Here is a 27,830-nt window from a genome sequence, read left to right as displayed (position 1 = left end):
TCCTCTTTTGTTATCAGGGATTCATGTGTGTGTTATGTATTCTATGGGTGGCCATCTGTTCACCAAATGAATCAAGGACATCCTGACTTCTGAACCACGTCAGTTTGTTTTATGAGGGGGTTCTGTAGTCTGGAACCGTAACAGTTCTTACTTTGTGTGGATCTGGCACAGAGAAGGATTTGTAACCATTTCCAGTAGACAGAAAACACATGCACTGATTTCCACCCCTTCACACCACCCCGCTTCCTCACACTTTGAAGCTTAAGGACTATGAACAGTGCTGCCATGTTAAAAGTAATTGAACAATTCTGACATAGAGTTGAAACTTGTATGTGGCTAAATGACACAGTCATTTATTCATCCCCTGAAGTATTCTTACATTATCATATGTGGAACTTTGGGTTGCTTGGTATTATCCTTATTAAAGGAAGGAGAAATCCTTCATAATGTTTATTATCTGTTTTATTTTCTGACACTTGGACCCTGAGATTCTGAGGTCTGTAACTGTGACTAATAGGAAGTTATTACCTACAAAAAAGCAAAATACCAGTTACCTCTCCAAAAATCAAGGCCAGCCAAGGAATGGTTCAGCTAGGGATTTTCCAAGCTCTAGAGTTTCTATATGTATGAGGAATGTACTGATTTAGAGTTACTCTAATTTTAATTAAACCTCTGTTCTCTCTTTTTTCCTCTGGCCAAAATTCTCTGTCTTTAAAAATTTTCAAACCATAGGAGTGATTATTTGTTATAAAAAGGGATGAATTGGAGTCTTTTTTTTAGCCACAGGTGTTAACAATTTGGAATATGTAGAAACTTTAACTTGGGGGTCAAACTCATCCTGGAAAAATCAGTGGTTTTGCAGCTGTTGGATAGTTTGTTGTTCCTTATTTATTGTAAATGACAGTTACATTTTCTTTCTAAAAGATGGTTTATTTGACATACAATCCATTTATCACCTTTGGGGATTCAAAAATGAGCTAGTTGCTCTATTTTACATCTTTGATACTGCTGTGTTCCATCGTCTCTGAACATTCATGAATTTTTGATGGAAATCTAGAATCTAGGAAAGAGGAAGTTGGTGCAGATAGGCTTCCTCTTGCTTAACATACTCCTGTTTCAGCTGTTAACTCTGTTTTTGGATAAGTTTGCTAATGGACATTAATGGAGTCTCAGGCTTTTTCATGTACTAAGAAGGGCGTATATATCAAGAGTTAAAATCCTCACAACATTGTTAAAAGGGGCATAATAACAGAGTAACATTCGATGGCCATTCGGTTGGGGAATTAAGAGTGGGAATATTATTTCCAGGTAACCGTGAATTCCTCTAGCATTGTGATGCTAGCTTGTAGCAGCAAATCATAATGTATTTTATCCCATTTGCTGTCACATCTCCCTTAACCTCAGATATCTCTCTCTGAACTGTGTCCTGAAAATGCTAACCTTTTGCCCTTCCATATATACAGAGCATAAACTGCAGTGCATTTAGAGACGGGGATAACTCCTCCCCTCAGTTCCCAATTCTTGATCCAAATTCCCATGGTCTGATGTGGTGGTGGTGTGTTCCTCTGGCTGGATTTATCTGTTCCTTCCATTCTTTTTGGGGACAGTTTACTTTAGCATAAGTTGAAGCTCACTGTCAAAAGAAAAGAAATAGTTATGCATGTTCTTTTTCCTTCTTTGGCTGAGCTGAACCCAACTTAGTCTTCAGTAGTCTACTTTCTTTTAATGTCTGTATGAAAGACCTCTTTGAAGGAGCAAACTTTGCTCCTGAAGAATGTATCTGGTTGGCCTTTCTTACCTTCTGCTGCGGAGAGAGAAACTGGAAGAACTGTCGTTTTTCTGGGCTTTTTTCCACATCTCTTACATAAATTTCTATGGGTTGTTAAATGTTTTTATCTTTTATAATTCTGCTAAAAGACAGTAGCATTTGTAGAAGTATGTTCCTAGTAACAGGTATATAAGGGAGCTTGCTTTAAATGCCTTTGACTTCTGTAATAGGCTAAATGAGATTGATAAAGACGCACATCATTATAAACATTTGAGTGAGAGATAATATGAATCTATTTATGGTCTTCCATTCAGGTATCAAAGGGTCATTGATGTAGGGTTTCTTTTTATTGTTCTGGATTTGTACAGCACCTTAATTTGGTTTGCACCTGCAAGCAGAGCTCCTATAGAAATAACCTCTCTATTACTAGTAATAATGAGCACAAGCTTCATCCAGTGAGCAAAAAATGTCACACTTGCTTCTGAATTTAGCTGCTGCTTTTGTTTACACTGTGGCTGATGTTACTCTCAGGTCCACATACAGAGAAGTTTCACTAAGGCTAAGTTAGTAATAGTTTGCTTGCAAAAAGAGGGTTAATATTTTGCACAAGTTGTTCTAATGACAGTTGATCTTGAAAAGTCTTAAATCTGTGGTATTACTTATATGTATTAAACTGAGACATAGCTGTAGCTATGGTAGCACCATAGAAAAACAAACATTCCACACATGGGAGTAAAGGGTTGTAGACTAGGATTGGTTATCCCAGGCACTGTACAAATCCAGAACACAAGATTGGCCCTGGCTGAAACAACATGACTTATTTTCCTTCTGATTTGGGAAACTTCCTGTCTTTTTGAAGGAATTTGCTGCTTCAAGTATAAGATATGATCATGAAGTGATAATCATCAGAGTCTAGTGATGCTATGGGATCACAGTGGTTCTTGTGAAGGAACCCTGCCACCTGGAGTTACGTTTAGCCCTTGTTGTTATGAGTTCCAGAACCTTTTTGATGGCTCTAACTGTAAAAACTTGGTATTTCCATACTCAGCCTAGATATACATGTGTGTCTCAATTGCTCTTTCATTCATGCCCCTGAAATATTCACACATAATTCATAGTGCCCATTTAAATCCATGCACAATTGTTACTATGGACAAAACCTGAAATGAATTGAGAAGCTTCTGAATGACTGTTCAAAGCACACTCTCTCCATTCTCAGAATTAGTGGTCATGGTCTTAAGTCCAATATAAAATTGGTAGGGGATGGCAACAAGAGTTATATACTTTTGGATGCACTTACAGTAGCATTCTAGTTCAGGTCATTTTCTTTTGAAATAGTCTTGCACCTTCTGTGCTTTGGCTCACGCTACCAAGCACTCTACGTGTGGGTTCCCTTCAGATCAACCTAAACCTGAGGAGACTGCTTCTACTGTGTTGCTGCTGGGTATCAGTCCACAGGGCATACTAAATAAATCCCTCTTGAAACAGGTATACTGTTGATGTCAGGCCCTCAGCACCAGCTGTCTTGCCTGGAAAAAAAAATCTGCTCGTATTGGTCAGTGTTAATATTCCATATATTGTCTAGCCTTTAAGTTTCCAGTAAAGCTTTAAGGTATGTACGTGATCCACAAATCCGCTGGCTTAGCACCCACCAAAAAAAGAGCTGCTGTGCTGCACGTGTTAGTACAGAAGCTGTGATTAGTAGCAGTTTGTGATCTGGAGAACTACTGAAAGAGTAGGTTCTTCGAGTATGCTGAAGTGCATATGTGCCAATATAAATTTCTGTTTATTAAATATGATACTGTAAATATGCAAAACTTGCAAAATATGCTGTGTTTTTTCTTGTGAGTTGGGTAAATTGAATTTAGCAAGACCATCTAGAACCAGAGTTAAGAACTTTTTTGGAAAGAAACTGAAAGAATCTTTCTTTAATTTTGATTGAAAAACAAGTCTCCTGATCTGGAGAAAGCAGTCAATATTAATCAACTTTAAATTAATCAATAATACATTTTTTAATTAAAATTAGATGAGACTATAAGGAATTGTAGAGTCCCCTGAAAAAAATATCACATAGGATTATGCCTTGATTTCAAATGAGAAGTGAGTAGTAACAGATAGAATATGGCATGTATTGAAAGACATAAGTTGAAGTACTCAGATGCTTTGTAGATTTCTTCTGTTGGGTAATCTTTGTTTTTGAGAAGCAAAACCAAATAAGTTTTTCTCTGTAAAGAGCTCAGTAAAATGCCCTAGTGAGCTAGAGGGGTTTTTAAGGGGAAAAAATAGGTTATGCTTAGGAATAGACAAGATGAAACAAGAAATTAAACTAATTGTGATATCAGTATGGTTTTCTTATTCGGATGGAGTGAAAAAATTGCAGTGTTTCTGTTTTGAAAGTAGATTAACAGTAGAAGTGCAAGAATAATCATGAAATGGAACAGGTCAGTTCATACACCATGTACCAGTTTTCGTAAGAAGATTAAGGAGATGGGCTACTGAATTGATAGGTGGCAGTTTTAAAGATGAAAAAAGGAAAGGAATTATGGAACTATCCAGTGTAGCACTGTATCGTAAGACCTTTTTTCTGTCACTGCTATGAAACCACATTCAGGCCAGGCATCACTTTCACTTCAGATGTTTTTCTAGACCTTAGTGATCAGCATCATTTAATTCTTTATCTTTTCCTTTTTCAAATGTTTGTTATGTTTTTTTTGTTCTATTGGTCCATTACTGCTAAAACTTTCATTAGGCTCAGATATACGTGACTCGTCTTTGCTTTCAGTGTTTCCTTCCAGCTCTTTGAGAACCACTTACAAACTTCTCAGTTTTCTCATGACATGATTTTTCCATTGCTGCCTACTTAGAACTTCAATCAGGCATGTTTATGGCTTTTCTCTATGAGACTACATCTGTGTGATATTCAAACGCATGAATAAAAGTTCCTCTAAACATTCACAAAAACATTAACTTTTCTAAAAAGTGTTTTCTTAAGGTTTTGAAAAAAAACTTGTTGGTGATTGACTGGTGTACAAAACAATTGATTATCGTAATAAATTATATTGATTCATTTACTGCTTTGTACTAACCTATCCATTTCTGTTGATCGGTATAGTCTTACAGTATAGGTTTGTAAAATCTTTAGTGCTGGGATAAGTTTTTGTCCTGGTTCTGGATCTCAGTTTGTGATTACTGCTGAGGGGGCTACTATAAATACAAGTTAAAAAGTGGGCAAATAATTTAATAGAACTTGGAAAAGAATGGTTTGATAATTCAGCTTTTCTGTATCGGCATCTAACCTTACTGCCAGCTTGCAGGGGTAAAGAACAGATTACTCTGTGGAGATTTTTCTGTCATCAGCTAATCTGGAATTCCCTGTGCTTAATAAATGTGCAGTGCTGGTGAGAGTAAAATGGGAAGCTAGGTGGTTTGAGTCTGGTCTGAAGCTGCTTTTGCCATTAGGTGTCTGTTTGGTGCAAGGATGTATTTTCCCCAGGCGTCTTCATATTAAATTTCATTAAGAGTATAGTAGTCCACAGCCCACACTGACCACAGGTCAGCATACATGTCTGGGAGTTTCAGACAACCTAGTTCAAATGCCAGTAGCAAATTGGGCAGCATCACAGAGTGTAGTACAAGCTACATTATCTGTCAACGAAGCAGAGCTAAGCAGAACAGTTTCTGACATTGAGCTGTATGCTTCTGCAAGGTTTATATTAATAATTAAATGTTTTAATTCTACCTGTTAATCTGATTTACCCATAAATGTTATCTCTAGGCCTATGACAGTTGAAATTAAATTATGGATCACAAGAATGAAACATCAGAGGAAAAATAATGGTGCAAGTCTGAGATAAAGATCAACTTTAGAAGTCCCAAATTTGTAGATATTTCATTCCTATCATTAAAAATAAATTTGCAAAGAATAAACAGACTACTGAGTCAGCAGGTGTAAAACACCTTCACTTAAGTCTATTTCTTTCAGTTGAATAACATTGCATTTGTGAAGGAGTAACCCTAAAAGCAGATGGTATAAAGGTTGCCTAGTGTGAGGTCCTCATTTCAAGGCAAATTTGTGTGTTCTGTTCTTTGAAGGGGTATTGACTTCCACATCACACGCAGGCATGCTGCTGAAGATGTGTCACGGTGCACCTTGTATGTCTAAGTACTGGGATCAAATCTGCAGTATGTTGATCACTCCTGATGATAGGACTATGTATTCTCTAATCTCATGTGCGGGGTTATATAGCATGCTTTATTAAAAAAGAAGACTTAGAGCTATTAAAAGCAGAATGCTGAGGTTTTAATTGTTTTGGATTTTTTCTTTCATTATTGCTCTGCTGTGGATTTTAAAGTGTAATAAAGTAATGAGCATTACCTTGAGCTTAGTGACTTTAAACGCTGGGTTAATTTACACTCGGAGTGGAGCTTTCAGTGTCAGGTGATCTTTTTTGCCAACATAAGCACTCAGCTGAAACAACAGCTATGACTCAGTTGCCAGTGAATACTGCTTGAATTGATTTAGTCGGAGTTCAGATTTAGCACATAATCATGTTCAATTTGATCCACTGTGCTGCCTAGAGATAAAAGGGTTGAAAAAATAGATTTAGCTTATGTCAGTCTTTGTGGTGATGTCATTGCCATGAGAGATGAAATAGCGCTGTTACTATGCTGTGCCTGCTCAGTTGGTGGGTGTACGAGGGAAAGGCAAGGAGCAACTCAGTTAAGTGCAAAGAGCTTGTGTCGGAAGCTAGCAGTTACTGTCAGCATTGAACCAGAATTTTGGACTGTTCAGTTGCAGTACTGAATTGAAGATTATTATTTTTTTCTTTCAATCATTTGTTACTCAGAGGTTGCCTAACTCTGTGTACAAAACAGGGGGATGCCAGCCCCTAGCATGGACTGTGATGTCTCCACTTTGGTTGCCTGTGGGGTTGATGTGGAGATTTTTGCCAACCAAGAGATTAAGGTATGCACCTTCAATTCTTTTGTTACAGATACTTCTTAGAAAAGCCTTTGGGAGCAATAGGCATTTCTATGTAGCAATTCAGAATAAGGAGGCAGATGAGATTCTGCTGCAATAGTAAAAGATATGCAGTTAAAAAGATCTGTTAATTAAGGGAGAGAAATATGCCTGCTTTTTACTGTGTTTTGATAAGCTGAAAGAATAGGCTGGTGTTTACGCTTTAATGATATAAGAAATGGGTTATATAACTGACATCTGTGCATATACATGTTTCATATTCATAACAAATCATTCATTGTTAATTTTGTTGAGATATTTTTAGTCCAGTGTCACTTTTTAGACCAGCCTTGCCATAAATGTTATTTATTGATGTTGATAATCTTCAGATATTCTTACTCATTTGAACAGAAGCTGTTTCTTTTCTTCAGTTCCAAATCATGTATAAAAGTATAAATTTTTTTGTGAAGAGGATTAAGGGTTGTAGCAAGTATTTTAGTGCATCTGCAATATAACAATACAAAAAGTTGTGCATCTTGCATATCATATGAATATCTCAAAAACAATGCTCAAATTTAAGCCTTGATATGCTGGACTCAGTCTCTTAAACAACTGCTGTAGAAAAGTCATTGTGTGTAATTGTTTACTGTTGAAATCAATTAACTTTTTCATTTATTCTCATATTACTGCAAGAAAATCACTGTGAATTAAGTTTGAAAGAAGAATGTTAAGTATGCTTTTCACAGATCATCTGAGAAAGCTTATAGGCGTAATACAGTGATATTCAGCAGTTTATTTGAAGGACAGAGATATAGACAACACCAGTTTCTGATCTGATTGTTCTTAGCATTGAAGGAATGGAACAGGAAAAAAAAAAAAAAGATTACACAAATTGGAGGTCAAATTTTCAACCTCTGTTCTGTTTAATTCTGAGTCAAACATTGAAGCCCATAGAAATATCTGGAAATAAAACCACTTTCATTTGCAAGTGGTTATTGTGATTTTTATTTCCCTGTTAGTTTGTTACCAAGTGATATGTATACTTTGTACAGGTGCTTTTGTGTTGCCAGCAAGAGGTTCTTCTTAATTTAAGAAGCTTTTTCTTAACAGTTTAATACTGTATTTAGAAATTATGTAGTGAGTGATTCAGAGGAATAGTTCAGGTGAGCAGTATCACCTGCATTGGTACATGTTTCCTGTAATGCTTTGAAGTAGTGAAATGTTCATCTGCTTATTCCTTATTTTTCTTCTTTTTCACTCAAGAACATATCTTTATTATTCATAATTTAGGAATTACACCTGCATTGCTATGAGCTTGTACCTGGAAATGTCTTTTAGTGTCTGGTCCATGTTCAACGTAAGACAATTAAAGTTATAGTGATCTTCTTGTACCCTTATTTATATGACAGTAGCAATGAAAAAGCAGAATTGTGGCTTCCATAAAATTAGCAGTGAGCTTTACATTGACTTTGGTAAGACTTAGCCGGATTTTAAGCTGCAGTGTCTGGCAAGCGTGGCCCAGGAACATGGGCTGAAAGAGACCAGAAGGGTTACAGAGACATTACAGGAATTGTAATTCCTTTTATGTGACTTGGACTTTTTGTATTTTGTTTGCTTTGGTTAAAATTGCCTTCTCCCCCCACCCCCACCCCTTTTTTTTTTTCCCTGATGTCTGAATTAAAATGTCGAGTGCAAAGACTTTGGGTATATTTACAATGGAGACTGCACTGCAGACTGCACTGCAGCTTAGAAACAGTGAGTCTACTTTGAAGTTGTCTGGTTTAGATGCTAGAAGCAGTCTGTTCTCAGTGACACACAGCTCACTGCAGACTAATTTTCACTTAGTTGTCAACAAACTGGGTTGTTGGAGGCTGTACGCAGCACTGCTGCAGCTAGGCTGCTTTCAGGGCTCCAGCCTAGCCAGCTCTGTGCTGATTCTCTCTCTACACAGCAGGCTACGTTGTAGGCACCCTCTTTGTGAAACTTTCAGCACTACTTATTTACAATATTTACAATAGCTATTGTAAAGATGGAGAGACTTACTGTTCTTTGCTCACTCCCAGAGGAATTGCAAAGAAAAAAATAAAACATGGTTTTTAGTCTGCAAAAGGGGTTCACTTCAAGGTGGGTTCTTTTGTAGACAGTGTGGTCACAGTCAACAAAAAAATGTTTATGTTGACTTTGATCGGATGACAGGAACATCAAGCTTTAGGGTTAAAAAGGAAGGAGACTGTTTCTGAGTAGAGATGGGTGTGGAAGGTGAAGTAAAAGAGCAAAATGGAAAATTTTGGATGCCCCATCCCTGGCAGTGTTCAAGGCCAGGCTGGATGTGGCTTTGAGCAACCTGGTCTAGTAGAAGGAGGCCCTGCTCATGGCAGGGGCGTGGAGCTAGGTGATCTTTGAAGGTTCCTTCAGTCCAAACCATTCTGTGATTCTATGAAAATCAAGCACAGAAATCCTGCCTTCATCTCCTCCTCTGTTCTGCCATGAGTACCCCTTTGCCTGGCCCTTCTGCAAGTCAACTGGAAGGCACAAGTAGTATTGAAGACTAAAGTCTAGGCTATTGTTCTTTCAGTTTTCTTCTGCTATAGAGCTTTTGCCATAGGGGAAAGGGTTTTTTTGTAGGGAACCTTCTGGCTATGTGAAGGGAATGTTCCTTCAGTGGTAGAACAGACATATTAAAGATTTTGTGATACATGTGATGCTTGTTGAGATTTGCCATGATGAGCTATTAATCCTGTAGAAGTAGTTCTCTAATGTCAGCAAGGATTGTGGTTTGGGTTTTAGGATATGTGTGCAGCAGAGCTTGCTTTCTTTTGATTTAGGTTTAGAACTGAAGCAAGGCTTTGGAGGAGGGTGCTGTCTGGACGGAGCCATGGTTGTCCCGCTTGCAGTGTGTGGGGTGGGCGCACCTGGGAGGCTGGCTGCAGCTAGTGGGCTGAAGAGGGGGTGGGCAGGAGCTGCACTGTTCGCCGGGCTGCAGTGGAAGAGCTCGATGTGAGCTTGTAGAGCAGGAGACCTTGCTTCAGGTGGCAGTGGTGACTCCTTGGAATTGCCGCTTTTCAAGAGCAGTGGCCCTTCAATGCTGGGGAATTCTTACATGGAGAGGTAATGTCTGGTACTGGGCACAGGGCTCGAAGTGGAGCGAGCTGCTTAGCTTATCGCTGCTTTTTCACCTATGGAAGTGACCTTATTCTGTAGGCATTATGCTCTTAGCATCTGGCAGACAGGCTCGGAAATACTCTTTTTCCATTTGGCCTCTGGAACAGGAGAGCGATTACTTAGTACTGAAGGCAAAGCTTTTTAGTTCCAGCATTTGGAGTGGCTCATCCTTTCAATAAACAGAGGCTTGTATGAATGCCCTGAAACTGGCAGCAGGCCCACAGCACTGACACCATTGGTTTACCATTCACGAACCCATCCAACAGGCCTTTCCATTTTGATCAGCTGCTGCTTTGAATTGTCTTATAACCCCAAAATTGGGCGAGGGTAATCAACACGCTACTAACTGTACAGTGCCTGTATATCAGGAACTAGTAAAGTTGAGAAGGCGACCGTAGAAATCACCAAGTACAGTTCTGCTTTGAAGTTCACCTGGATAATAAAAATTCTTGTTTCAGTGCCTCTAGATGATAATTTTATGTAATGATGTTCGTTACATAAGCAATTAGTTAATGAATATCTTGTTTATTTCTAATAGAGACATTCCAGACATCACTGAAATAGTGGACAAATTCAAACTCATACTTCTTACTCTAAGCAAGATATTCCTGTATCGTTAATTCTTCATGTTCTCTCTTCAGTTATGTTCACATGCGCCGTTCTGCTAGGCAACAAGCAATGATTGGGACAACGAGGCAGTGCTGTAACAGAGAAGAAATACTAATGGTACAGACTGATTGAATTTGTATCTGAAGACAGTAATGTAAAGTAATGTGGATAGGACCATTATCTTAATGCAGGGAAAACCAATATGGACGTGAGCCAGGCAGTGAAGGGAAACAGCAGAAATAGTTTCACTGTTTGGACCGTATTGCTTTGGGGGATTAATCCCCATTGGAGCAGGATCTGTCAATCTGTAAATCATTATTCAGTTCAGATGCTCCAGTGAACACGCTGCTAATACTGGTTGTTTGAGATGGATGGTTTGGAGATCAGTCATTGCCCTGTAGTTGCCTTTGAGAGATTTAGCAGTCTAACATCATATCTAAACTTCTGAGTTCTAGAGGGTGAAATCATACTAGGTTCTTGTGTTTTAAACTCTCTGCTTCAATTATCTGTTTGTAAAAGTGGCATCCACAAAGATGTTCTGTGGTATAAAGTTTAAGTGCTCTAACATTAGAGTCAAATGAAGAAAGTTGGAGAAAAAGGGAGGAGTGTCGCTGTCCCTTGGGATACTGCCAGCTGCCCAGTGGCAGAAATCATGATTTGTTGGGGAGAATTTCAGGGTTTCTTTTTTCAAATTCTTCTCCTTAGCCATGTGAGCTTGATTTGTGGGAAGGGACTATTGCACAGTTGTAAGACTCCACAGACTGCAGCTATAACAAGGAAACCAAACAACAGCATGACTACCAAAAATACCCTTGATGGCTTGAAAGGACTGCTTTATAACTTCTGTTAGTGTTTTCTGTACTTGATAGTTCTGTTTGCAAAAATGTTGCATCTGTGAAATCTTCAAGGTCCAATAGTTCTGCTTGAGAAATAGATACATACACATGTTTTGATCTTTGCTTACTGTTTTCACCTAGAGTAACTAACAAAGAGGAAGGATGAAAACGCTTCTCTTTCTTGCTCATTTACTCTGTATTAACGCTTTTAAAATAGGACTGTTTGGTTTGGAAAGCAAAGTGCAACCTCATTTTCTACAGTGTTTAAAAAGCTGTAATGTCGATATAACTGATGTAAATTAAGAGAGTTAGAAAGATAAAACATGTCACTCTTGTTTGAAGAGGTTTGCAATGTCTCTATTTTTTTATATAAAGCACTAGTTGCTATGTTGTAAATATGGAAACATTTCAAAAGCAACAGAAAAATTTAGTACCTAAATAAGCAGGTACATGTCCATAGAGATACTTTCTGCTTTTAATTTAATGATGGCCCTTTTCTCTCTGTTCTTCAAAATGTGCCAGAAGCTGTAGTACCGTTTCCAGCACATTGATGCTGCTGCATGGCTTCAGTGTCAGTGCTGAAAGAGTCTGAGCCAGCAAACCTGGGGCTTATGCACCCGATGCTGCTGCAGACTGAGGCACTGCCAGTAACCTGTGTTACAGAAAGAGTTCAGGCTTTGCCTTGGTCCTAACAGCCTGTGTGAGGGCATTTGAACTCTTTTAAGAAATTTCTAACTAAGTAATACAATGGTAAGACTGCTAAGGGTCATGATGTGCCCTTTAGGCTTACCTTCAGTTATTTGTAGTTGCTTTTTTCTTGACTTGGAAGAAGAGAATGCTGCTGTCCCGCTGGAGGTCAGTGGCAGCTGCAGGTGCTTACACACCTGTAATATGGCATGCTTTCTGTTTCTCATTCTTCACCCTTTTAATACTAACAGAGTGAAGAGTAGAACAAGTCAGAGGTTTTTGTATTCTTTTTGATCCTTCTTTCTGTTGGAAGTCACATGAAGGTACTTCCTTTGCATAAGGATGACTAGACAATGAGCAATTTGTGGTCAAATGAAAATAAATAACAGCTAGAATACATTGCTAGGAAGGTGCAACATTACTCCAAGGCAGGTAATAAGGTAAGATGGACCTGCATTTATACTGATAAATGGCCCAGCCTATGTGAAGAGCAAGAGATGATGATTTTTTTCAGCAGAGTTAAATAATCAATCCATACAGCTATAGATTGAGGTACTTTTAATACAGGTGCAAATGCAATAGTAATTTTTCATTAAATAATTACTTTGGTTAGAATTCCAAGAAGAACCTGTAGAGGTGAAGTATCCAAATTATTACTGTTTTTTCTCAAAAAAAGATTTTCAAGGGCACGTTGTTTTCAGGTCTATAGTGATCTAGTCTCACTTTTCTCTGAAGGTACTGTATATGTGCACTGTTTTGTCTCAAGCTTTACTGATACTGTTTGCTGTTCTCAGCATGATCTAAGCTTTGGTATTGGGAGCAGTTGCAGGTTTTGAGGCACCAACCTCGTTGTGTGTGTGCCTTTAAATTTTGTTGCACATAGACTAATGAATATGCTTTATGTTTGGATAATTCTTCCTTTAATATTTTCTAGGGGTGACTCTACCAAAGGCATTAAATAATCTACTTAGTTTTGATTGTTCATGTGCTAAACAGCATATCTGCTTTGGAAGGTAGTATATAATCATATGCTAGAATGCAAACAGCCATGACAGTGTGGTCTCGAGCAGTGAATTTTTTCATGGCAAAGAGATGCTGAACAAGAAGACTATTACAGTTTATCAAACACATCACTAACACAGGCTGCCAGGATCCAGAAACTGTCCAAGCTAAGCCTTGGTTGCTGCTGGATTTTGTGTTTTCCTTCCACTATTGATAGTGGTGCCAGGACTGTGCGTGTGGGCTTTTCTTGAAAATTTCCCCCATTAATATGGCTTCATGTCAATAAACAACTTCTTCTAAATGTCAACAGAATTAATTTTTTCCCATGGGAGACTGCTGAGACTGTACTGTCTAACCCTCCTTGAAGTAACTGTATTTATTGACTTCCTAGTGTTGAGTCTTGACACTTTTCGTTGGTATAGATCATACAGATGAGCCTTGATTGCTGCTAGCTTGAAGCATGACGGCTTAGCTGCCCTCTGCACTATATGATATTACGTATTTAATATCTTCTGGGCAAATAGTAAACTTCTCCCCTTTTTTTCTCATTGACAATGCTTCTAAAATGCACATGAATTAATCAAGTTTGGCTCCAGCCTGTGATTTCCATCTAGAATTAACATTGATTTCTGCTCTGTTCATGTTAGTTCCGGACAGCATAGATCACCTTCTCACAGCATCAGTGTTCTTGTGATGCATTTAACTGCCCGCAGTAGGAATTTCTGTTGGTGCTGAATCAAGGAGAAGCCTTTGGTTGTAACAGGGGACTAAACAGCCCTGCTGCCCTTGCAGGATGCCCGCACGGCAAACTGCAATGGGAAACCAGCTGGATGGGCCTCTGCTGAGCTGGGTGCTGCAGCAGCATCTCCATGGCGGTGTGTCTGTTCTGTACTCCTGGCGTTGCTGAAAAACTTGAAAGTAGTGTTATAGAGAAGTTCCAAGCATTCTCATTTGCAGATGGAGAACTAAGAAACCAGGAAATAAGTTTTCTGATTAGGAAACTGGATTGGAATGTATCAGATCTGGTATAATTAATAATTCTTGTCTTTAATAATCAGGTTCTGTAGATGTTTGGTCTCAAATGCTGTTTGAACCCTAGACGTTTTCTAGAGAGCAAAGAGCTTTGCTTGGTTGCTAGTGCCTTTTTTTTTTTTTTTTTTCTTTTTTAATTATTTTGGAATTAGCCCAAACTTTGCTACCTTTCAGAATCCACCTGAGATTCTGAAAGCATTTGGACAGAGAGAGGGGCTTATCTTGCAGGTTGCCTCCATATTTAGCAGGATAAATCTACTGCAGCATGGAAGAACATCCAGTTTTGCAACACCAGATCGTCCTATCTGTTGAAATAATAGTCACTGAGCTGAGAAATACAATGAACCTGTTGTGCTCGGAGCAGTATCAGCAGGCAGCTGTACACAGTAATTTCTTCAGCTCGATTTGTCACTTGCAGAAGTATCTGTCTGCTTCATATATTGCAGTGAGTAATCTTGATATGTTGGCCATAAAAGGTGGAGGCATTCAGATAGCTGAATCATGCAGTGTGAGTTCTGCTGTGTTATACCCGTGTCATGGCTGAAGAAGTGGTAATAACCTTGCAGAAGTCTCATTTGGCCTTTTATTCATGTAGGTCAGATGTGCTGATGTGCAGGCAGATGAACAAATCACGGTAAAAGAACTACTAACCCTCTCAAGAAATGAAACTCCATTTATGGAGGAAATAAGATTGTTTCATTTGCTGTACAAGTCATACTCCAAGTTTATCAGCCTCAAGTTTCATCATCCTTTGCTCTGAATTCTCTTGCCTGATGACAAGGTTCATTCAGTTTTGGATATTTTTCCATGTTTCTCAGAGAAAACCAATAACTAAATCAATAAGAATACAAACTTTTTCATTGTCTAAATAATTAAAACCATACTGGCAAATTTGTTTTGACCGCCATTTCTCTGTAGCTGTTGGTTTGGTGTGGTTGGGTCCTTTTTACTTGTTTTTTTTTGAGGGGTTTATTATTTTATTTGCTAGTGCTGATAAAAAAGATCAAACTCCAAAACAACCCACCATCAGAAATGGCCTTTCTCCCTCAAAAAGGAACATTTATTTAAGAGAAGCAAGTTTCTCTAAGGAGCAGGTCATATGGGGAAGTCCTCTGAGCTGTGGCTTTAATCTGAGGGAGGAGGAAAGCCGTTGGTTATTCAAAAAGGTGTCTAAAATGAGGAAGGAGAGCATAGGATTTCAGTGAATGGAAGTCAGTATGATGACAGAGCGTTTTTTATTTTTTTCCATCAGAAGTGCAGCTTTGGTGCAAGACCAAGAATGGAGAAAACTCTTGTGGAGGCTGGGGCAGGGAGGTAGGTAGGTTGTGTCAGGCCTTCTGATTGAATGGGTGACAGTGGCAGAGAAGTTAGGGTGGAGGGAGAACTGAGGAAAACAAGAATACTCAATGGAAGACCAAGCTGCGAATAGATGACTTTGACTTCTCATGGTGCAGTGAAATGATTTAAGGACATTGAGAGCAGAAGCTGACACAAGATGCTGGAAAAACCCAGTAATGGTCAAAAAAAAGGACTTTGTGACAGAGCTTGCACCAAGCAGGTATTAGCATCGTTGAACCCTTAGGTAAATTAATCTTGACAGCTTTCTACTTTCCTGAAAGCATCTTCCACAGGCTTCCATTCCACCTCCAGGTAACAAAATGCCTTTGTGAACTTACTCTGGGCTTCTGCCGCTCTCCTTTCAACTCCCTCCTCAAAATTCTTTGCTGTTAAGTGTTTTACAGGGAATTCAATGATTGAATGTGACTAGATAAAGCTACAGATGCATGTGTGAGGCAGACAATATTTTGTAAACCCTACCCTCTCAAAAAACTTTTCTCTTTTAATATATATTATTCCTACCTTCTCTGCCTTCCTTTCTGCTTCATCCTTCTGGCATGCAAGAAGGAATTGTGTGTTTTCCCTTGTTGTTTTTGTCCAGTATGGTAGGTGATACTAGAAAAAAAACAAACACCACAATAATTTCTAAATTGTTGAAGGTATCCAAACAGTAAGTGATACAGTAAGATGTGATACATCAAATTATGAGAATGTTCTGGACACACTTCTTTCAGCAAATGGACATAGGTAAATTTAATGAAGAAGTTAATAATGGCAAGTACTTTTGGTGAAAGATATTTTGAAGTAAGCTTTTGAAATTAAGTCTGAGATCAGATGAACAAGGAAAATTTTTTTTTAAAAGTCATTTTCAGCAACCTTATAGGGCTGGTAAGTAGTGTCTCCTAAGAAGATTATCTGAGACCAAGAAATACATGAGAATTAGCAGTTAAGGAGGCACTTTTGAATGCATAATGGAGATTATCTCTCCTGATGCAAAGGACAGATGGGACATGCATTAAGAGACTGTTATGTCTAGATCAGATACTCCTTTTGCTTTACAGTGTTTTAAGGATTTATATATAAAGTGAAAACCAAATGTGCAAAATCACAAAATGAATTTCAATTAGCAGAGGATTTAAGTAAGAACAAGGAAAGTCTTTTGATGCATAAAAAGAGGAAGACAATGTGCAAATCCATTAAACAGCAAGATGCATACATAACAAACAGTGTGGGGAGGGTTATGGTTTGACTGATTTCATGTGTGTTACATAAAGTGCCTGACAGATAATCAGCTAAATGAATAGAGAAAAACAACCCTAGCAGTGGCCAGAGCAGAGAAGAACTGCTAAAAATACAGAGGTAAGACAGTTGTTGAAGCATACAGGACCTGATAAAATCTACCAAAGAATGCTATAGGATATAGTTGAAATAATCTTTCTACTATTTGAAATTATCTTTGAGAATTCACAGGTTACAGAGAGGCTTCTGAGGATGGGAGATGGAAAGAAAATGCATTTGTGTTTAAAAGGGGGGGGGGGGGGGGGGAGAAAGGCCTGGATAATTACAGATATTTGAATCTAGCTTGAATTTTGGAAATAAGTTTGTAAGTACTTTGGAAGTGATTAGCCTGGGTTGTCTAGGGCAAATCATGTCAAATCAATATGCCTGCCTTGTTTGTCAGGGCAACTAAGTGGGATAAAGGAGATATGGAAGGTAGATATTTTGACCAAAGCTTTCACACTGTTCAAGTAATTTTCGTAAGTGATCTACAGTTTAAATACAATTTCCGTAAGGTGGGTGTATAGTTGTTTTAAAAATGTCTAAAACAGAAGTGGTTCATTCTCAAACCATGAGGGCATTTAAGTAGATAAGCTCACATGTTTCTTCCTGGAACCAGGTTGAGAGCAATGACACTAGTCAACAGAGAAAAACCTTAACATGTGTGGCCGGCACTGTGCTGGTGGGGCAGTGTCAAAATTCTGAACAACTGTTAATTAAGCAACAGGATGAAATTCAGTGCAAAGGAGTAGACCTGAAGGGAAATCAAAAGCACAGCTCTATAAACAAATTCTTGTGTCTAAACAGTTGTGTGATGCAGATCTCTTAAGTTCTAGTGAATTGCAATAAGTAACAGTATCATGCTTTTGTAATTAAAACAAATGTAGAATCACATAATGGTTTGGGCTGGGAGCAACCTTAAAGACTGTGTAGTTCCTGTCCCCCTGCCATGGGCAGGGACCCCTCCCCCCAGCCCAGGCTGCCCCCAGCCCCGTCCAGCCTGGCCTTCAGCACTGCCAGGGATGGGGCACCCACAGCTGCTCCGGGCAGCCTGGGCCAGCGCCTCAGCACCCTTACAGTAAAGAATGTCTTCCTAATCTAAATAAAAATCTGCCCTCTTTCAGTTTGAAGCCATTAGTCCTTGTCTCATTGCTACAGGCCTTTGTAAAAAGTCCCTCTGCAGCTTTCCTGTAGGCCCCCTCTAGAGACTGGCAGGCTGCAATAAGGTCTCCCCAGATCCTTCTCTTCTCCAGGCTGAACAGCCCCAGCTCTCTCAGCCTGTCCCCACAGCAGAGGGGCTCCAGCCCTCTGACCATCTTGGTGGCCTCCTCTGGACTCGTTCCAAGAGGAGGTCCATGTTGTTTTTGTGTTGGGTGCTCCAGAGCTGGATGCAGCACTGCAGGTGGGGTCTCACGAGAGCAGAGTAGAGGGGTAGAATCACCTCCCTGACCTGCTGCTGGCGATGCAGCCCATGGTACGATTCCCTGTGTGTAATTTCTGGATGTGCAGAAGACAGGGCACGTCACTTTCACTCTTTAGTACACGGGTGCTGGGCTACCATGGCTAGTTTTCGCTGTGCTCTATAGCAGATGCAGACGACTGGAGAGAAGGTGGCAATGCTGCAAGAGCGTTAGAAGCTTAGCAGCGAGGCCGGGATAGCAGTCCTTCTGATGGTGCTGCTACAGTGTTTACCCTCTTTTGTTATAGCTAGATATTGGTGTGAGGGGCTTATTCCACTTCTTGAAGTTGTTCCAGAGCCTAGATGTGTGGAATAAAAGTCTAGTCCCACTTGGTGCTTGGATAGTGGTTTGCAAGAAGCAGGCGCTTTCTGACTCTGTTGCCAAGCTGACTCAAAGCTCTTGAGTTGTAGATGTTGTGGTGGTGTTCTTGAGCACATTAATTCTGTTGAGTGGCAGTTTATTAGTTTGGGTTCTGTGCTAATGTGGCTACTGGTCAGTTTAAATAAGCTTGCTATTACGGGTCCACCGTTGGTCTCTTCAGGCTGGCTGGACTTTGCAGTTGCACATCTTTTTGTCTAAAAATGAGATTTCATGTTGCTATCTTGTTTACAGATCCTAAGAAGAAAACTACTGAAGTGTGAAAGGTAGTACCTTTATCTTTAGAAACAGCTGATTATATTAGATTAATTCCAGGGCTGTGCGACCAGCCAGCTTTCTGCAGGCAACTGCTAGTCCTTGAACCATAATCTGAGAATCGTTGAACTAAAAAACCTCTTATTAATCACAGCAGCTGGGAGCAAAGCCAAATGCTGGGCCATAGCAATAATAACTATGCTGCTTATGTTAAACAAAGTAAATTATTGGCGTATTAAAGTTTTAGAGGTTTGGGAAGTTGATGGATTTTCATCTGAATTTTTAAAATAAACGAATAAAGAGAAAAGATGTTTAGATGCCTTATCTCTTGCTTTTTGTAGTCGATAACTAGACTGAGACTTGAAAAACTAGTGATTTAAGCTACCTTCCTACAATTTTAACTCCCAAGGTAATGATATTTCTTGGCGTAGGGGAAAGAGCTTGGTGTCACAAAGTATTGCTGAATAAAAACATTTCCTTAACAAACAGTAGCAGTCCCCAAACACTTGATTATTCAATGCATCCTAGAAAACAATACAGAATATTTTTGAATGTTGTTTGCTTGATGCTTGCTAGAATTTCTGCTTAAGCTTTAACTGTATTACGTAGTTTTTACTTTGTATAGTTTTATAGTGAAACAGAAGCAGAGCAAATGGACATTAAGACTTATAAAGAAAAGCTCTCGAATTAGGAGAGTTTACTTTGGGAGTAAGTAGATGGTGTAAGTAGAGTAAAACGATAATTAATAGGACTGTGCAGTTGTGTGTGAAATGAAGTATGTGGTGGATAATAGCTGCAGATTGGTAGATATTGAACTACTCTATTTTGAGACCACTTATCTATGGGAAGGTAGCCTTGCTTTCAACCACTGCTGATTTATTCTCCCCTAAATGTTTTCTATCAAATTTGAGGTTTATACATGGGAAGTCCATATCTACTGTGTTTCTGATTTGAGTATCCCTTAGAGAGAGTCTGTGGACTGTGTTGAGGGACCTGTAGGATGACCTTGTTCACTTTTAGTTGATAATTTGACCTTCTTAATTAAATACTACTATCCCATACTGATTAAGTACATAGTTTTCAATTTCAATTGAAATTGAAAAGTGTAAATTCTTAAAGCTACTGCTGATACTGCTTCTGCAGTGTAGTGGTTTGCAGCTGGATGCGGGGATATTCCGTACATGAGGCTGAGTGGTCTGGGAGACCAGACATTTGAAGATGTAACCTCAGTAGTGAACAAGTCGCTTCCCTTTATTCTTGACTGACTAGTTCCCCTAAAACTGGTAGTCCCATGTCTGCTCATGTCACTTAGAATCTCTTTGCACCCAACTTTAGCACTTTGAAAATCTCATTGACCTCCTCGAGTCTACACATTTGTCTCCAGCTCTGCAGATGCATACATTATAAACTTCCATAATGGTATTCGCAAGGCATGTACTTTTCTTTGACACAGAGACAAGTGTGAAACAGTGCCGCAGGGAAAGAAACTGGACTCTGCAGGATACTAATTATTTTTATATGCCCTACTTATTTTTAAAAGACTTGTTCATAAAAAGAATAAAATACGCATTTGGTTACCGCTCTGCTTGCCAGTCACTGGGCTTGTTGCCTTCTTACCGATTGCTCTGGATACAAGCTTAGCTTTTATGAAGAGCGACTTCAGTTTCATAATGCCAGTCCAGTATCTTTTAATATCATGCTGTTACTGATACATTTTTCACATCAGGAAATGAAAATTATTTTGATGGAAAGCAGTGCTGTTTTTAGCTGTAAGATAGGATTAGTCTACTTTCCAATTCTTATTTCTAAACAAAATCTGTGCCAACTGGAAATCATCCAGTTGGTTGAAAAATGACATGGGAGCAGTTTGGTCAGGAATATTTGCTTTTTCACCCTGGGGTTTCTTCCATCTGCCTAATAAAACAATTATAGCACTGTAAGAATGAAATTCCCTTGTCCATATCCTGTCGGTAGTGGACAGTACTAGAGGCTGTTCAGGCAGACAGAAACCATTGCTTCTTTTTCAGCCCTTATTGTACCTGATACAGGGCCTAAGTCTGTCATCTCAGTAACCCCTTCTTGGGTGCTGGGAAGCTGCTTACCAAGTCTACCCAAAACCTCTCTTCTGGCCTACACAAGCCCAATTTTCTGACGTGTGCTCAAGTCTTGATTTCATTAGGTATTATAACCCTATAAAGTTCTAGAGGCTCATTAAGCATTGTGATGTATATTGGAAATGAAAATATGCTGTTGCATTTTTTTTAATTGGGCAGGTGGACCATGTATGGCATTTCTTTGATACTTCAGCATTTGTGCAGCTTGGGAACCTGGAGTCCTCTACAGGCTGTGACCTCTGATGGGGTAGAAGGCAGCCTCTCTAAGTGTAAAAATATCTCAAGCACATTTTTTTTTTCACTGAAGTTTAATCAAACTGGAAAGTTTCTTCAGTTTTTTGTAGGACAATGCTAAAATGAGTGTTACAGTGACGCTACAGAGGCAGCACGCAGGGAAGAGTGTATCATCTCTGTTCATACAGATAATTTCCATCCATTTTCTGCCGTGATCTGCAAAATTGAATCCACAGCTAAACTTTTCAGAGTGATAACAGCATTAAGAGCAATTATACTCAGCAGATTATAGCTCATCTAAGGGTCCTCTGAGGGGACCAAATCAGTGTATGTGGGTGAATGATATATTTGCAGTCTTTTATAGTTGCCTCTTTCAGTGCATACATAAATGTAATTTTAGTGTATGGAAGCTTTGACATGTAAAGTTAGGAGGAACAGACTGTTACCTGTAGTTACCTTTTTTAATACATAAATATATACATACACACACCACACACACACACACACTGGTGTCTTCCCATTTTTCATAGCATAATTCCTGTTGTAAGGAAAGTCTATATCCTATGTTATAATAAAAAAAAGACTTTTTTTACCTCGTCAAATAAATGCATCAAGCTCAAACGTTTTCTGATAAACAATTAGTGAAGGAAGGACTACAAAGCATGAAATAGGTTAAAAAGAAAACATACATAAAGAATTGATGGTGAAGATGGATTTTCACTGATAAGCTACAGAAGGAGACTTTCATGAATTGTGAAAGCCTTTTCTGGAAATAATTTTACTTAAGAGATTTCTGTAACTCAACATATTTTTTTCTGAATCTGACAATTTAAAAGGGATGTCGTGGTTTCTGAGCTATGTTTTAAGGTTATTTTTTTCACCTTATTTTCCTCTTCCATTGTCCATTTTTTTCCCCACTTAGACCACCTCTCTATTTTTAGAGTGAAATTAGGAACTAGAACAAGTTAATATATTTTAAGAAAACTATACTAATCTATTGTGTAGCGAGCTGTGCAGGAGTTTGCTGTATTAACTAAGTGAAAAATGCAGAAAGCTGCACTGTGGTGTAAGCATCTCTCATGTGACCCTGGACTCTCATATTCTTACGTAGCCCATCAGGTAAAATTTGTTTGAATTGTGTCAGTTAGTGTGTTGGTATGTGACCAGTGTACACCTATTGCATCACATACACAGAGCTGGATGTATTAGGTCAGAGTATGTCTGAAATGGATCCTAGAAAGAGTTTCCCATATCCTTGTCTTGGTCACATTTGTAGACAGAAAGTTTCCTCTGTGTCCGCCTTTGCTCTTTTCCAGCCCAAGGATGATTTTTTCATAGTTTTCTTTTTACCTCTTCCTTATGTGTTTATATCAGATACTTTTTTTATATATATACCATTAAGCTTGAAATGCTGTTCACATGTAGTTTATGTAGGTTTGCTACAGACTCCATTTAGTCGCTCAACTGGAGATGGTGTATTACTGTCCTTGATGTATCTTTATTCTACAGACTCTAGTCTTAGAGGCTGTAGCTGCTAGGAGCTGTTCAAATGTATAGACAACAGACCTGCTTGAGTAATTTGCAAATGAAGTGTAAGACAGCGAATGACAGATGGTCGAGACAGGCTGGCAAGAATAAGAAACACTCAAATAGTACAACCAGAGTGTCAGACAGTGAGACAGGTCACAGTACTGCAGATTCTGCCCACTAATTGTGGGCTGCAGGGAGAAAGGCAAGAAAGGATAGGAAGAGGCTGTTTGTTTTATGTTTCAGTGCAGAGGTGCAAAGTAAGACTAACACCTTGAGCGAAAATTTGTACATTTTTGTCTCTGGGTAAACTGTTTTCCTTTGTATTTGAAACTACATTCCAGCAGAGGTTTTTTTACTAATTTTTTGAGGATGTATATTGATGGGTCAACAGTTTTCCCTTGTACATTTTTTCAACAGTTAAACAGCATTTATGGGGGAGCATGAGACTAGATTCTATTCCATTCTCTTAAATAGCGACTTTCAAAATTGTCGGTGTCCTTTCTAAATCCAGACAAGTTGAAATTATATTTTTAGTCATGTTAGTGCAGTTTGCAGTTGATGGTGGGGAGGGAAGGGAGAAAGCATTCTGAATGACTGTGATGAGAAACAGCTGAAATACTATAAATGTTGATCACTGTAGGCAAAATAGTAAATCAGCAATGGGCAAGGCAAGCATTTTATTTGTTTAAATTGTCCCATGGCCTTTTCTTGTTTATTTTTCTAGTTTAACTGCATTGACAGAGACAGGGAATGAATAGTATGCATTTTATGGTTGTTTTACAACATTATAGCTCCAAGAGTATAAATAAAACAAAGTTTCTCAGCTCTTAGTGTTCTCTTTAGTAAATTTCATTCCCATGTGTAGCATTCTGTTCAGTGAGGTCCTGATTCTGCATCTCTTGACAGCCACAGAGGGTGTCCCTTGACACTTCAACAGGCTCAGTAACAGATTTTTGAGAGGCCGAGCTTTATAGGTGCTCTGATGGGGGTTTTGTACACCTATAGAAGTGAGATGCTTCTGGATGAGTTACGGGAGCACTGGTTCTGCTCCCATGGTTGCCCGTAAGTGGGCACCGTGACTATAAGCCAGTCTGTCTTTGCCTCAGTGTCACCACACAGAAGAGGAGTGTGGGATACATCAGAAGGGTTGAGATGAAACTGAAGTTGTCAAAGATCAATGAAAAACAGTGTAATAAGAAGGTGGTTATTTATGTTGCTTTTCTTACAGTCCCTAAATTTATACAGTTAGTATCTTTTCACACAGCTTCTCATAAATGCATAACTTAAACCCTAGTTTCCTGCACAAGTTTGACTACATGCCTTATTTATTATTGTCCCTAGCACTTCAGTTTGTTTGGTTGGGGTTTTTTTGTGGGGGAGGGTGGTGGTGTGTGTTGGGTTTGCTTTTTTTGGCTTTTCCAGGAGTGCCAGCTAACTATTCTTAGGAGAGATACTGGCTTGTGCCTACATTAGCATTTTTAGTCTGAGATGGGGATTCTCATGAGACAACTTTATTGTTGATCATCATTAACTGTGCTTTTTGTTCACATCACAGAATGGTTCATGAACTGGATACCTTTCAGATGAAATTATGTAGATGATGAACTCCAGTAGTGTGCCTAATATGCTCAAATTGCTAATGGTCATCCAGTCCATGGCATCTTACCAGAAAATCCTCTGCACCAACTGTTTTGCTGTAGAGGTCTGTTCCTATGGGAACACCCTTCCTGATAGAATCACAGAATGGGTTGGGTTGGAAGGGACCTTAAAGATCATCTAGTTCCATCCCCCCTGTCCTCTAGGCCAGGTTGCTCCCAGCCACGTCCAGCCTGGCCTTTCAGCACTGCCAGGGTTGGGGCACCCACAGCTGCTCCGGGCAGCCTGGGCCAGTGTCTTACCAAACTTGTCATCAAAAATGTGATCCTTATGTGTAGTCTGAAACTACCCTTTTTCAGTTTGAAGCCATTAGTCCTTGTCTCATTGCTACAGGCCTTTGTAAAAAGTCCCTCTGCAGCTTTCCTGTAGGCCCCCTCTAGAGACTGGCAGGCTGCAACAAGGTCTCCCCAGATCCCTCTCTTCTCCAGGCTGGGCCACCCCAGCTCTCTCAGCCTGTCCCCACAGCAGAGGGGCTCCAGCCCTCTGACCATCTTTGTGGCCTCCTCTGGACTCGTTCCAAGAGGAGGTCCATGTTGTTTTTGTGTTGGGTGCTCCAGAGCTGGATGCAGCACTGCAGGTGGGGTCTCACGAGAGCAGAGCAGAGGGGTAGAATCACCTCCCTGACCTGCTGGCCATGCTGCTGGTGATGCAGCCCATGGTATGGTTGGCTTTCTGGGCTGGTACTGGTAAAAACTAATTAAGGTTGGTTTTCTTCAATAGTTTTGTTTGCTAAATTAAGATAATATGAACTTTAGAAATTACTGAAACAGGCTAAGCATATACACAGTAATTTGTTCCTTGTGCTACCAATTAACTGTTGGACTTAAATTCTTGCAGCCACAAGATAAAATTGGTTGCTGGTATTGCACTACATACATTCTTAAATCCAATGCAGCTGAGCTCCTTGCCATTTACTACGTATGTTACTCAGTTATTGTTTGAATTTAAAGTAAAACAAACAAAGCACTTTTTTTTAGGACAGTCTAACTCAATTTTCTTCATGTCTCTGTTATTAGCATTATTTTTATCATTCTCAAGCCAAAATGTAAGGCTGTTATTTGGAGAACAGAAATTGCATGAAATCCTCCACAAATCTGTTCTTGCCTTTTTTTTTTTTCCCCCACTACCAAATGTGATGCAAAAGAGGACAAAAAGAAAGTATTGAGTGATGTTGCACAAAATGGTAGCCAGCACAGGAATCAAAAATAGCTTCTCAGAGAAGAAAGAATGGTGTCTCCACAGAACTCTCCTTAGCGCTGGGGTGAAGCAAATAGATGAAGTCGTATCATGTGTACTTGGCCAGCCGGTTTGAAAGAGCACTTCCAACATTTCAGGGAGCTAATACGGCATCTGGACCTGGAATACTGCAAGTATGGAGTGCTCAGAAAGGCTGTTGCTGGTGATACAGTAAAATAACAGTGCTCCTATAAAGAAGAAATGTAAAGTGTGTTTTTTTCTCTTAGCTCAATCGTTGGGTGTGAAATTGAATTGAGAAGTCTCCAAACTATATTAAATCACCCCCTTGGCATTGCCACAGGAACAATTTATTTCATCTTGAAGGAGCCTTTGGTTTCCAGATCAGTGGAGCTAAGCAGGAGGAATGTGCGTCACATTGAGGTAAACAGGGATGTGAGCTGGTTAAAAACAGAAAAGGCAACGCAGCAAAATTCTGTGCCCCTGACATTTGTCAGCTCTTCTGAAATGTGAATGCCGTTTCCATTGAGCTTTGGGGCAGATATTATCTCTGTACGATTTGTTGGGCTGATGGGTTGGAAGCTGAACATGGATTTATTTAGTTCAGTTGATTTTTCAAGAGGCAAGTCTGTCTCGCTTTGTTTACCAGGAGGCTTTCAGTACTGTTGCAGTGTTATCATGCCTTGGTGGACTGTCCTCATGCAGGAGGACCGGTAGTGAGGGATGGCTCTTACTACCTCAGTCCTGGTGCGAGGTGGAACTATTGAGCTTCTTCCAGTTAACTACCTATTTTTGCCATCGCAGTTTTTTGTGAGACGATGAAGATGAATTACAAATGTCTGTACCATATTGTGTAATGTCTGTTAGACTTTCTCGGCATCTCTGGAACAAGACACTGAGTCCCTAAGCAGGAAGGATTATATCAAATATCTCTGCTGTCAGAATGATTTTGGGACAAAATGAAGGCAAAATTCTTCAGGATCTAAAAGTTCTATGCAGATGGCTCCAAAACAGCCCTTGTCTGTAAGGGTAACGTGGCAGTATGTGTGTGTGAGCCATGGGCCAGGCCTGAGTGTAGACACTTTGTGTGGCCAGTGTGTTTGTGTTCACTACAAAGAGCAGAGCAACAAGGTCACTTAGCATCTCGTTGGGAATACAAAATGTTATTCTTTACATTGTGAAACTTAATTAGGACACCCTTGATAGCATTAACAGGATTGCAGTAGTGCAAACAAATTGGTCTTGATTTAACTGGAGAGAGCAAGATTCAATGCATTTTTTTAACCTGCTCTTCTCAAAGTCCAATCTTAAAATTTAGTTTGGCTTATACTGCTTCATTTCATCTTTGGCTCACAATTTAGCTGACCTTCATCCCTCAAAAACAACAGAAAGCGAAGCACAGAACAACAAACAGCGTGAACTGGGGTAGCAAACCTGGGCTGATTTGTTCATGTACTGAGACAATTGTGCAAATTTGGACGAGGCAAATTAGTGCTGTGTTTAATATAAATAAACAAATCCAAGCTCTTTTCAGCCTTATCTCAGTGCTCTAACTTCAGTAAGAGATGAGCAGAAGTTTGCACTGAGTTCCAAGGTGAGAAACACACTTTTAGACAGTATGGTAACCAGGCAGTTATTGCAGAGTGCTTTGTAATTCTGGTTACCTGACAAAATACCCAGCGTTCCCTGGGGTTTTTGCCCTTATAAAACTTCTCACGTTTAGAGATGTTACCATCTTAAAATGTACCCTGACAAATGCAAGGTGGAAGGACACGTTTTTCTGTTGCATTTTTTAATTGCTGTTCCCACCTGTGGGACTGGGTGAGGGATTCCCTTTGATAACAGAAGAACTTTCTGCAAACAAACATTCAGACTGAAGTATTCAGTCTGAGGATTTTATTGAAATAATACTTGTCCCACTGATAAGGAAGAAGTAGGAAGATGTCACACTCTTGGCTACAGCTGCCTCCAGAGGAAGGTAAAACAAAAAAGCTATGACCTGGAGACCAGTGACTCACAAGTGAGTTACATCGAGCAGCTTGCTTGTTTTCTGTGGTTCATTACATGAATTGTTAAAAGCATTTGAGGTGAACCCAGTTGTTTAAAGTTTTTATAAGACAAATCAGGGTCCCTTTTCCTTTTTTTTTTTTTTACTTTCACAACTACAGCAATGCATACTGCAGTCCTGTAATCTACCTTTCCTGTCCTTTCATGAAAATAATTTGCCTTTTTGCTGCTTCTGGGCCAATGGCAATTGAAACTGCATTGAAATTGAAACTTTATGTGTCTAGTGCTTAATACCCTCCCTTCAGTTTGAGCCTAAATCTTTTAATGGGC

The 27,830-nt window shown here is 39.4% G+C and overlaps 1 protein-coding gene across 3 annotated transcripts in view; it reads left to right on the top strand.

Moving 5' to 3' along the window:
* RCAN2 (regulator of calcineurin 2) overlaps positions 1–27,830 on the top strand; it is a 92,714-nt gene that overhangs the window by 43,565 nt on the left and 21,319 nt on the right. The window contains exon 1 of one of the 3 annotated variants that reach the window (XM_080388565.1): positions 557–6,734. The exons of the other annotated variants lie outside the window; for them this stretch is intronic. Coding sequence (XP_080244691.1) covers positions 6,648–6,734 — 87 coding nt within the window. The 5' untranslated portion in view covers positions 557–6,647. Of the gene's footprint in view, positions 1–556; positions 6,735–27,830 lie in introns of those variants that run through there. 3 annotated transcript variants of the gene reach the window in all.

This window comes from Falco punctatus, assembly GCF_963210335.1.
Source record: "Falco punctatus genome assembly, chromosome: 5".
Classification (NCBI taxonomy): domain Eukaryota; kingdom Metazoa; phylum Chordata; class Aves; order Falconiformes; family Falconidae; genus Falco; species Falco punctatus.
This window is presented reverse-complemented; position numbering and strand designations above follow the sequence as displayed.